Source organism: Hirundo rustica, chromosome 17, assembly GCF_015227805.2.
Source record: "Hirundo rustica isolate bHirRus1 chromosome 17, bHirRus1.pri.v3, whole genome shotgun sequence".
Classification (NCBI taxonomy): Eukaryota; Metazoa; Chordata; class Aves; order Passeriformes; family Hirundinidae; genus Hirundo; species Hirundo rustica.
Genome location: NC_053466.1, coordinates 11,889,129 through 11,901,252, shown reverse-complemented (window position 1 = coordinate 11,901,252; position 12,124 = coordinate 11,889,129). Strand labels below are relative to the sequence as shown.

General features: G+C 48.4%; 1 protein-coding gene across 1 annotated transcript; it reads left to right on the top strand.

Annotated features, from left to right (window-relative positions):
* Positions 1-162: 162 nt before the first annotated feature.
* SMARCB1 (SWI/SNF related, matrix associated, actin dependent regulator of chromatin, subfamily b, member 1) lies at positions 163-11,438 on the top strand. The gene is made up of 10 exons (XM_040081030.2): positions 163-334; positions 2,071-2,182; positions 2,820-2,849; positions 3,312-3,441; positions 4,029-4,166; positions 4,842-4,969; positions 5,468-5,634; positions 6,059-6,249; positions 10,019-10,150; positions 11,068-11,438. Exons 1-10 carry the CDS (start codon positions 242-244, stop codon positions 11,105-11,107), a joined length of 1,161 nt encoding a protein of 386 aa, XP_039936964.1. The 5' UTR covers positions 163-241; the 3' UTR covers positions 11,108-11,438.
* The last annotated feature ends 686 nt before the right edge of the window (positions 11,439-12,124 follow it).

Here is a 12,124-nt window from a genome sequence, read left to right as displayed (position 1 = left end):
TCGCTCGGAGCCGCGGGCGCGGCGCTCTGTGTGTGTATTTATGTACCGCCCCGCCACAATAAATCCGCCTCTTTTCTACACCCTGCCGTCGCTCCTTGGCCCCTCCTTGGCCCCTCCCGCCGCATGCGCGCAGCGGGCCCGCACTAGGCCCGCACCAGGCCCGGCGCCGCCCGTTGTCGCTGCCGCCGCCGCCGGGCCGCGCTCCGCGCTCCGGGCGCCGCCGCCCCCGCCCGCCGCCGCGATGATGATGATGGCGCTGAGCAAGACCTTCGGGCAAAAGCCCGTCAAGTTCCAGCTGGAGGAGGACGGAGAGTTCTACATGATCGGCTCCGAGGTGCGGCCCGGGCGGGAGCCGGGCCCGGGCCGGGCTGGGAACACAGGGGCCGGGCCGGGGGACACAGGGGCCGGGCCGGGGGGACACAGGGGCCGGGCCGGGCCGGGGGACACAGGGGCCGGGCCGGGCCGGGCTTGGGGGACACAGGGGCCAGGCTGGGGGGACACAGGGGCCAGGCTGAGGACACAGGGGCCGGGCTGGGGACACAGGGGCTGGGCCGGGGGACACAGGGGCCGGGCCGGGCTGGGGATGCGGGAGGCTGCGCTCAGGGCGGGCAAGGGGCGGAGGAGAACCCCACATGGGGGGAGCGGCATTCCGGCCCCCGGGTGCCCTCTGCCCCCGCTCTCCGAGCCCCTCAGCCGAGCTGGGGCACGGTCGGGACCAGTGCTCCCCTAAGGGCGGCCTCTGGGACCCGCTCGATCCTCGCCGGATCGCAGCCTGGGGCCCCGCTCCCGATCACCGAGAATTTCTGTACGCGGTTGTTTGAAGGGTTTGAATTATTTCACATTCACGTGAGGCAACGAATCCCACACTTGGGCCTTTGGGCTGGGATCAGCACCAGAATCAGCCAGTGAGGCTCCTTCTGCCTTGTGCAGAGTGCAGTCAGCAAACACCGGCGGCAGTTTTAGCACCCCAGTGTCTGTGCTGACACGGTGTTGTCCTGTGCTGAGAGGGTGTTGAGCCTCCGTGACAAAGAGTCTTATTCAAGCAAGAAACACCGGCCCTTTAGCACCTGACAGCTGAAAACAGGAAAAAATGTTATAGCCCCCAGCTTGATGCAGAAAAGGGACTATTGGCTAAGTTTAACTGCCAGCTCTATAGGTTGAGCGGGGACTGAACACCCCTCGCTCTCTCATGTGAAGTGTAGAGTTTGAAAGCAAACTGTAACTGCGGTCAGTTGAGCTGTGGGATTGTCATCCCAGGTACATGGAGAAGGAAAAGGGTTGGCTTTTTTGTCTACCATTAATTTCTGTGTGTTGATGAGCACTGTAGAGTGAAAGATATAGCTGAAAATTGAGATCAAAAAAGTCTTCTCGAACAAGGCATAAAAGCCTTGTTGTGTGGCAGTCTGCCAGTGTCTTGTCAGTCTAAAAATTTGATTTCAGAGTCTAGAAATAGTTGTGTTATTCAGCAAGGCCTGCTGTAGCCTTCAGCACAGGTGAGTGTCTTATGCCAGGAAGAGCAGAGCTGCTTTACAGATGTAAGTAAATCTGAAGGAGGGCTATTGGCAGCAATCACATTTTTGATGTTCAAAGGGTTTAAAACGAAATACAAGTCTCTGGGCGTTGCTGTAGTCAAATAATGTCTAGATGATGGGGAGGTTCAAAGTAAAAAAATGTGTCAGAGAGGTGGGTATCTGGTTTAGTTTAATTCTAACTGAGCACCATATATTGATGTGGAAACTGAAGTAAAGAAGGGGTAGGTGGTTCAAAAATACATGCGAATGGATGGAGTGTTTTCCTGTTAAATTTCCTATTGTCAGTGGATGGGAGGGTTTTTCTTTGATCAAGTGAAATAAGATAGCACCAGTGAAATAAGTGCTAAGAAAAATTTTGTTTTCTGTATTGCCAGAAAAATTGCCGTGCTATTTGATGCCAAACACAGCACAAAAACCCAACAAAAACACCCTCTTAGCGGGTCCTTCCTATAATTAAAAAGAGCTGAATTTCTTCCAGCTTCTGCTAAAACTCTCCTAAATGGAATACCAGGCCACATCTCCACGTCTCTCCTTGCAGGTGGGGAACTACTTGCGCATGTTTCGGGGCTCCCTGTACAAGAGGTACCCCTCGCTCTGGAGGCGCCTGGCCACGGTGGAAGAAAGGAAGAAGATTGTGGCCTCCTCACATGGTGAGAAGATGAGTAAACGTTTCCAGTAATGTTTGTTGAAAGCTTTGCCTTGAGAAACTGTCTCCTGGTGAATGAGAAGCTTGTGCACCTTGAGGGCTGTGTGGATCACTTCAGATTGCCCCAGTGATGGAGCACCTCGGCACTGGTGGCTCCTGGCTCAGCCTGGCAACAAATATCACCTGATCAAAAACGTTCTGAAATGGAAACATCCATCATGGAATTCCTGGGGTTGGCTACATTCATCACAAAGCAAAAGCCACATCTCCAAATCAATACAATATTTCAGGAGAGATTTTTTTGTAGAATAAGAGGGGCATCTTTGTCTCTTTTGTCAAATAGGCAAGAGTGTTGCAAGGATGCCCCAGTGAAGATGTGCATCTTTGCTTAACTTTGCTTCTTGCAGGGACTGGATGTTTGTGCCTGCCAGAATTTGTGGTGTGTTGCTGCTGATGTGACTACAGGGACAATATTGGTATTGATTTTGTTGAGGGACTAATAGCAAGCAAGTTTCTTAGCAGTATGACTTCTTGTATGTTCTGTAGACTAAAACATAATGAAAATAATGGTTTACTCTGGGCTTATATCTCTTTCCTCCAAGTATCCTGCTGACCTCTTGCTTTCTTTTTTCCCCCAACAGAAAATCAACGGTCTCACAGTCCCCGAAGATGTAAGTCTCATCTGTGTGTTATTCGTAGAATGTCCACTGTGACCTTTGGTGCTATTACAATAATATTAATGTCTAATCCTCTTCCTGTGGTCGCCCTAATTGTGCCTCCTGGTCCCAGGCCTAACTCTTCTTTCTCAGAACCTCAGCAGGACTCTCCAGTGCAGATGCTCTCTGTCATTCAGCAGGAGCTGTCCTGAGGCCTCTCCCCCGTTCCCAAGTGTTAACAGCTTTTCTATCGATTATCTGTAGAGATGCATCTCTGTTTCCAACCTTCCAGTCCACTGAGGGTTGATTGTTTTCTGGGCCTTGTAGACATCTACCAGATGAAGCCCAAAGGACACTTGTACCTGTGTTAGTCCCTCCTGCAGTGCCAGAGAGGGTTTGTCGCTATGTAGGCTGCTAATGCTACAGTGCTGTGTAGTCCTTTGCCCTGTTAATTACTGGCATCTTTCCTGGTAATAGATCATGGCTACACAACATTGGCCACTAGCGTGACGCTGCTGAAAGCCTCTGAAGTGGAAGAGATCTTGGATGGAAATGATGAGAAGTACAAGGCAGTGTCCATCAGCACAGAACCTCCTACCTACCTCAGGTAACCAGCGTTGGAGAGAGCTGAGCTCAGAAGGGAGCTTCTTGGAAGATGTCAGCTTGGGCAGGAAGCACCAGGAATTGCATAAGCCCAGGCTGTTGTGCAGGGGTTGTTTGCCAGTCTGCATTAAGTATTTGCAGTGCTGGGCAAATGGGAATCTCTGGAGTGTAAGGATTGGGTTACTGCCCACATAAAACAGGAAGAAAAATCTAAGTGTTTGATGACACAACTTTTGCAATTACTGCATTCCATCTGTAACAGATGTTTTACAGAACGCTCTCTGCACATACTGCCTTCTGGAGACCTTGCATTTCTCAGCAGTCCTTTTGTAAAGTATAGACAGAAAATCCAAATATGAATCTAGTATTTATAAAGGTGCACCTGGATTCATATCTGAGGGTTATTTGTGAGCTGGGGAATGGCCTGAGAGGCTGGTGTGGAACAGGAGTTCCTGGTGGAACAGTAACGTTGATGGTTCCAGAATAAAACAGCAGGAACTCGTAATAGCACATCAAGTTTAAAATTGCACCGTTCCTTAAGTAGCAGCAGTGGTGCTGAGGGCCTGCAGGTTAACATCCAGTCTCCTTCAGAGAACAGAAAGCCAAGAGGAACAACCAGTGGGTGCCGACCCTGCCCAACAGCTCTCATCACCTGGATGCAGTGCCGTGCTCCACCACCATCAACAGGAACCGCATGGGCAGGGATAAGAAGAGAACGTTCCCTCTGTGGTAAGACAGCTTCCTGCTTCTGGAAAGTGGCAATAGTTACCAAAATGACACGCTGCCAGGATAGTACTGATGAGTTCACGTAATGGGATTCATCCCCAGCTGACAAAAGGCCTCCAGGTCATTAAGGTGGAGGTTCTTAGTTAAATTGTGTGTCTTGAGGCTCTGTGTTGCAGTAGCCATCTGTGGCTCAGAGCGGAGGCTTTCCTTTTGTCAGGAAAATGGTTCATTCTTTTCCTGATGTATTCCTTCTACTTCCTGCTGATTTGCTGAGCAGTTGTCATTTGAGAAGCCTGCAGACCCTCTTTGTGAAGGAAGGCTGCTTCTCACTAACATGTGCCAGTAACTAACTTTGATCTAGTTTATTTAGTGGAAAATGCTGCTGAAGCTCATGACTAATGTTTTTTCCATTATAAAACTTACGGCAACCAAGATAAATCTAATCCTAGAAAACTTCCTTGTTTTATTTGCAGGCATGTGTTATGATAGATGTAATAAAAGGTGATAAACTGGTATTAGTTGCCACAGCCCTGTAAGCTTGCATTGAAGAGTCTGTCTGTAGACAAATCAGCAAGTTGGAGTGTGGGGATTGCTTTCAGCAATTGTTGCCTTCCCTCTATGGATGCCAGATGTGTCATGTGCTCGCTGCATATACTGTGTTGTTGCTCTCCACTTTAGCTTTGATGACCATGACCCAGCAGTGATCCATGAGAATGCATCCCAGCCAGAGGTTCTGGTTCCAATCAGGCTTGATATGGAAATTGATGGGCAGAAACTCCGAGATGCATTTACGTGGAACATGAATGGTATGTAGCAAGGAGAGTTTCCTGAGGCTGGAGAGATAAAGTTGTGTCCATCACCAAATGTCCTTGCCCCATACACACAAAGCTTTAAAGTTCTCCCACTTTGGACTATATTCAGTGCTTGTGTCTCTTAGCAAATGCTCTCCCACTTGCATGGGTTGCAGTCATTCCTGGACACATGTAATCTGAAGAGTTTAACTGGCAGATTTTCCTGAGCCAGTTCATCAGCTCACTGCTCTGAGAGTACTCTGTTCGCTGAGGTTCATGGCTGTGGCTTCTGTGGCCACACTGTCTGGATACCATGGAGCAGGTAAAGAAGGCTGCAAGTTCCTGTATCAGTGTCTGCCCTTACAGACCTGGTACAAAACACCCTTTTAAAGCAAAAGGTGATGCTTTTGGGATTCACTTTGTCACCTCACCCTGTGAGATTTTATGTGTTATGTAGGTGGTAGACATTAATTTCTAAGGAAGTTCACAGTGTTCATTCTTGTTCTGTAACAGAAAAGCTGATGACCCCAGAAATGTTCTCCGAGATTCTTTGTGATGACCTGGATTTGAATCCTCTGACCTTTGTCCCTGCTATTGCATCTGCCATCCGACAGCAGATCGAGTCGTACCCGACTGACAGCATCCTAGAAGATCAGTCAGACCAACGAGTTATTATTAAGGTAATAGGAATTATAATACAGGAGGGAGTAGAATGAGTGGGTTTCTCCCGTTGTGTTATGGGGTACTAAGAGTACAAAAGCTTTCCTCAGAGCAGAGGAGCTCTCAATTCCAACCAGATTCCCTTTTGTCCTTTGTATTGAGTACAGAACCAAGGTGACAGATGATTAAACATCCACGTGCCCAGCCTCTGAGATGATGAAATAGTTCAGTTAAAGCATTACCATCTTCCTTTGGAAGAGCTGAACCTTTGGTGAGCAATGCTGAGTTGTCTTCGTGCTACTGAAATGAAGAGTTCGGTTAAGGAACTCTGCAGATGAACTAGGAGTTACTGCTCTCTTCAGCCTCTGCCTCGTCACTTCAATTACCTTGGACAAACCTTTGTGAAAGTGGAAACAAATAACCCGTTTCTTCCCTCATCTGCAGCTGAACATCCACGTAGGAAACATCTCCCTGGTAGACCAGTTTGAGTGGGACATGTCAGAGAAGGAGAACTCACCGGAGAAGTTTGCCTTGAAGCTGTGCTCAGAGCTCGGCCTGGGCGGGGAGTTTGTCACCACTATTGCCTACAGCATCCGGGGACAGCTGAGCTGGCACCAGAAGACCTACGCCTTCAGGTACTGAACTGCCCCCTCCCTGTCTGGCTCTGGGCTGTGTTTGTGCTTCATGGGCGTTTGCATCAATGGATCTTAAAAGAGCTGACCTGATGCAGAAGGTTTTGTTTGAAATTAGGCCTTAGTGCTTGCATCCATTCTTTCCATCTTAACAATTTTTTGTTCTTGTGCCTAAATATCTTTTCCTGTTGGGCCTAATACATTTCAGGACCAAATTTTGATGAAATGTCAGCTTCTGCTGACAGAATTAATTAACAGGGATAGTCTCTCTTCTAATGAGGGTCATGATGAGTCCCAGATACATTTTTTGTTTTGTTGGCCTTGCCTATCTTGGGCCATCCACTGTTTCAAGCTTTGGTTTTTTGAACTTAGACTGATGAAAACTGTACCTCTCTACCCTGATGTTAGAGGTGGGTTGATCGTAGGTCCTTCTCACAGCTGGAATGCAGCATTGTCAGGTTTGATTAGTCAGCTTTGTAATTTGTCTCCTAAATGGCTTCCAGTTGTGCTGTGCAGCGTTCTGTGGTGAGTTCCTGCACTGATGTTATCCACAGCACAGTGCTGAGTCTGCAGCTCTAACAGTCCTTTAATGTGCACTCTGAGGTTTTGTGACCTCAGGTCATGGTGACAGTGAAGGAAGTTTAAGAGTTCAGCAAATGCTGTATTTGCAGAGGAGGGAATGGTACTGTTGACACCAGTTTTGCAGGGGTCAGGAGGCAGCACAGGGAAACGTGCCTGGCACTGTCCTACCTCAGGCAGAGGGAGTAGTTGGAGTGGAGCTGGAGACAGTGGGGAAGCTGCTGTGAGCTCTGCTCCATCCTTCTGCTCCGTCTGAAGGTTTCCTGTCTGGTCAGCCTTCTGTGAGAAACAGACACTGATCTGCTCTGGCCCAGTTGCTCTCGCACTGGTCTCACTCTGTTTCCTCTGGGTACAGTTTTTATCCTGCCAGTCTTTCACAGCAACTGTCTGGCTCTGTAGTGATCCCCAGAGTGATTCATATTAGAAAATAGAAAGGGACCCTTTAGCACATGTGATTTAAACTCTTGATTTAAATCGTTAGGTTGTGTGTCCATCCCGCTGATGTCCCTTGGAAGCTGGGAGGTGGCTTCTCCCTTTTCCTCCACAACCTTGGGCTGATACTTGCAGTTTTGGCTTGGGACCACATCCAGCAACACCACCACCACCAAAGCAGTGGGTGGGCATTCCTGAGAAGTGATGGGAACTTTCAGGGTGGTAGATGAGAACCTGATCCATGCTGTGCTGCACTGTCTGCATTGTGGCCTGCAGTGATGTGTCTGCTCCTCCTTCCTGTGCTTTCCGTGTATTGCAGATATCCAAGAAAATAATCCATGTGTGCGTTGAGTCTTGGGGGTGAGAGTGGGGTTCATTTCTCCCTTTGCTTCTGCTCAGTCACTGGAACTTGCAGCAAGTAAAGATTTGGTCAGTACTGCCCAGGCTCATGGAAATGCCAGCTTCACACTGTTCTCTCTAAAACATATGTTGGGCTGTGGTACCGAAGGATGCTTCCTGTTAGAGGTAGTTCAGACAGGCAGATTTCAGGCCTTCTTTAGACTGTGGCAGTATTGCAAGAGGGAGAACTAAAAAAAGAACCCCAACAGAACACAGTACATAGACATGAGCTGTTCAGAGAGAAAAAACACCTAATTGAAACCTCATTTTTTTTTTTTTCGTCATAGTACAAACATGTCTTCCTCTTCCCTTTTTTCTTCTAACAAAGGAGTACTTTTGAAACCTTACAGTGATTAATGATATTTGGGTTCTGTGGTTGGTTAGTTCCTGAATTTCCAAACCACAGGAGTGGTGGTTGCTCCAACATCATTCCATTGATGTAAGAAAAGGGTCTGCTTTAGATGTATCAAAAGAACCTTAATATCTCAAGGGACTGGGGGTTTGAGAAATCATGTGCCTCTTAATCATCTGAGGGAGAGGTGAAACTGTCTTTTAGTTGATGAAAGCCAGGGCACTTTTCTCAGCTGAGCCGCTCTGTGCAAAGCAAAGCAAGCCTGAAGTCCAGTGGATGGGCAGGACTGGAGGCAGACAGGTAGCTGCTGCCGGTGGGGTTTTCAGGGGCAGCGTGTGCTGTGATGTTCCCTCCTGCTTCTGGTGGCAGCACACAGCACCTCACAGCCAGTTTTGCCTTTGAGACCTGAGCGATGGCACAGGTTCTCCCACACACCGAACCCACGTGCCTGAGGAGTCACCTTTCCAAAAGATGACATCTCCTCCCTTTGTTGGTGTGTCCGTGACACTACTGCCTGAGGCCAGGAGCCTGAGCAGAGGCAGTGCCTTGTTCTTCTGGGATGCTCTTCTGCAGGTGACAGTGCCTTTCAGCCACTCTGGCAGCAGCACTTTCCTCCTCATCAGGAAAAGCGGTGGAGAAGGATTTGTCTTACTGTAGAGGTTGAGAGATGAGGATGGATTTCTCAGTTTCTCTCTGATTCTTTGCTAAAGAAATGTGGTATCTGAGTTGCCTTGCAGTTAGGTTTGCATGAGTCCAGCTTTCCATCCCCCATTTAATTCAGTGAATGCTCAGTGTTAAACATAGTGAGGTACAGATCATGCTATCACTAACACAGCCCCAGCTGATATCTGATTTTGCCTGGAATGTGTGACATTCTAGGACTAAGCTGAAATTCCTGGGTTTGAGTGTTGTTTAGTGGATGTCAGCAGTACTGGAAGTAGATTTAATTAAAACTTCCTCTCGGATCAGATACCAAAGGCTCTGTCTTAATTTATCATGGTAGTATTACTTTGAAGACGTGTTATTTTAGATTACTAGCTTTGATGCAGATGTTGGTGTGTTCCCATGATGATCAGCATTTGAGTTCTTTCCCGAGGGAATGAGGGCTGCCTGTGAGTGCTAAAATCCTGTGTAGGGGTGCACAGCACAGGCTCCCTGGGGAGAGGGCCGGATGTGTGTGCACACCTGTCCCAGGGCTCCTCTCACACACACACACTTCTGCAGCTCAGGCTGAGCCACTTTTGAGAATTCAAAGCAAACATTTACATTCCGAGGCTCCTCTATATTTATGCTGGGCTTCCGGCTCCACTGTCAATATTTGGGAAGCTACTCTTGGTCAATTCCTGTTGACTTTTACTGAAAAGCAGCTAGTGAAGCAGTAAATATTTTTGTGCATGTGATAATACAGCTGGTCAGGGCAGAGGAATCTCTGAGGAACAGATCTTGTGATTTGGGGCACAGCCTGGTGTTTCATTGCTTGTTAGCCACGGCTTCTGGTTGCAACAGCAGGTCCTAAAAGACTGCTCTTTCCAGTGTCAGGCTCCCAAAAAAGGCAGACTTTGCTAGGAAAGAGCTGCCAGGGGTGTGCTAGGCAAACTACACTGCAGAACAGCAGGGCTGGACGAGGGAGCTTGGGAACAGTCCCAGCTCCAGGGCTGTGCTGGGAGAAGTGCTCCCAGGACTAATGGACTGGGATGAGCTGTGCCTTTTGTGGTTGAACCCTGCCAACCAGGGATGTAACAGCCTGTGTGGGAAGGAATTGCAGGTCCAGCACAAATCCCTCACCAGTGGTGGCTGGACTTGGGTGTAGCTGCTTTCCAGAAACTTCAGGTTCCACAAGGATGTAGCCAGGAGCCTGTGGTGAGCTTGAGGGAACCAGACTGTCCTAAGTGGGGCAAAGGAGGAGTGCTGAAGCCTGAAACGCTGTAGATGCTGTGTTGTCCCTGTGCTGGTGACCCAGGGGAGTGCTCTGATGGCTGTTGCTTTGTTGCCCTGTGCCCTGCCCTGCAGCGAGAACCCTTTGCCCACCGTGGAGATCGCAATTCGCAACACGGGGGACGCTGACCAGTGGTGCCCTCTCCTGGAAACCCTCACAGACGCTGAGATGGAAAAGAAGATCAGAGACCAGGACAGAAACACGAGGTACTGCCACTCCTTTGGACACTTCTCTTGGCCTGTCCCCTGACACAAGTTCCAAGCTTTGATGTTTATCTTATCAGAACCAACTGGCAGGATGTCAGCCTTGCTCACTACAGGAACTTTAGCTTCAGGGTATTCAACTGTTACCACCTTCCTCCACAGACATCAAAATGTCTACTTTACCATCTCCTGCTTGCAGCAAAGTTTCCTTTTTATTTTAACCCATTATTTTCTTTTCCTTGGGCTCTTCTCTTGTCCAGGGAAGTTGTTTGTATAGGGAGGCACGAATCAAACATATTGGCATTTCGTGCATTGTCACGCTCCCTAGAATCCTGCCACAAAGCTTCCTTTATGCAGTGTAAAGTTCAATTTGATGTAGCAATGGGCAAGCTCCCAGCTCTAGCCCGACTGATGCCAAGCTGTTTGCCAGCGTGGGGAGCACGGTGTAGTTCCAGGAGAAGCTCTGCCTGCCAGAGACCTGCTAAGTGATGTTTGACAAGCAGTTGAGAGCTTGCACCTACTTGATGAAATTCTTCCTGGGAGATATAAATGAATGGCTAGTGTCTCTCCAAAAGATACATTGTGGAAACAGTAAATATACTGGCTCAGCTCCTTCCCAGGGTGTTTTTTTAGCTGCTGATTAACAGTAGCAGTCATTTTGTATATCAGCTATGGCCAACTGAAGAGTTTACAGTAGCAGTTGGTTCAGTCTAAGTTAATGAGCAGAAATGCCCGAACAGCCCTTAGTGAAAGTAGTGTCTTTGCCTTATCAACAGGGGCACTCTCAGGTGACTGAGGGGTTGTGTCTAGGAATAAACCTGTCTGCAGAGCTGTGGCAGCCTCCCCAAAAGCACTGGTTTTGGTAAAAACCTGCCATGACTGTGACATGCACTTACTGTACCTCTCTCTGTCTCCCTTAGGCGCATGAGACGTTTGGCCAATACTGCTCCAGCCTGGTAACCTTCCTCTTGTGACACTGGTGCTCTTCCTACAGACTTTATCCCTATTCCTCTCCCCAGATGGATCTAGAATTGGCAGGGGTCTTTCTGTCTCTGAAGGGGACACACATTCCACTTGCCACGAGTTCCCAGTACTGCTGACTTCTGCCCCCACCCCTCCAGCCACTGCCACGTACCAAGAACGCTGTGTGAGCAGCGTGACCTAGCTGAGACCTGTGGCAGGTGTTGGAGCCCTTATATACCTGCGTGTGCACAGTGTAAAGATTCTTTTGTATAGGTGCAATGTGCACTGTTAGGACAACTTTTTAAATAAAAAGAACACATACAACATAGGTTGAGTTCAGTCAGTTTGAATAACAGTGAATCTCCCCACGTTTTGTGCTATTCTGGTAACTGAGCAGTTCCAGGGCCTAATATTAATGCTTTTGGGTATAGTGCTGAACACTCACATGCATTCAGTTTTCCTGGGTGCTTTACTTCAACAGGTATAACAGCCCAAAACCTTTTGGTGTAAGGGGAAAGTGAGAAAGAGGCTTGGAACTAGAAGCAGCAAACAATTCTGTAAGGATTGGTCTGTTACCAGACTTGGCACAGTCTGTAATGAACTCGGGGAGGTGTTCAGCTGGTTTACTCAACAAGGTACAACAGTTTTAACTGAAATCACACACCTGAGAGTCATTTCTGTCAGATGTCAGCCTGGGGCATGGTGAACCCTGGTTTTCTTGTGAAGACTGTCAGGAAAACAGCAGTCTCTGCACTGGTACAGCAGGTAAAGCCTGAAGCTCCTCTGCAGGCAGTGCCTTTGCTGTGGTCACTGCCAGCTGCAGTGCACAGAGCACTCAAAGCAAAGTGGCTGACATGAATGCCCTTAGTGCAATGCCACTGCAGTGTCAGGACTTTGCAACCCAAAAAACCACCTGTCCTCTAGAGTTTAAAAACAAAATGCATTGAAGTGAGATTTAAAGAAAAACCCAAGCTTGCTTACAAACTAATAAGAATCTGTCTTGCTGTTGAGGGA

Bases quoted from the DNA above. Each gene is read 5' to 3' on its own strand.
- SMARCB1 (XM_040081030.2), top strand. From the start codon at position 242: ATGATGATGATGGCGCTGAGCAAGACCTTCGGGCAAAAGCCCGTCAAG. The intron at 4,167-4,841 runs GTAAGACAGCTT...TCTCCACTTTAG, and splicing joins AAGAGAACGTTCCCTCTGTG to CTTTGATGACCATGACCCAG. The intron at 4,970-5,467 runs GTATGTAGCAAG...GTTCTGTAACAG, and splicing joins ATTTACGTGGAACATGAATG to AAAAGCTGATGACCCCAGAA.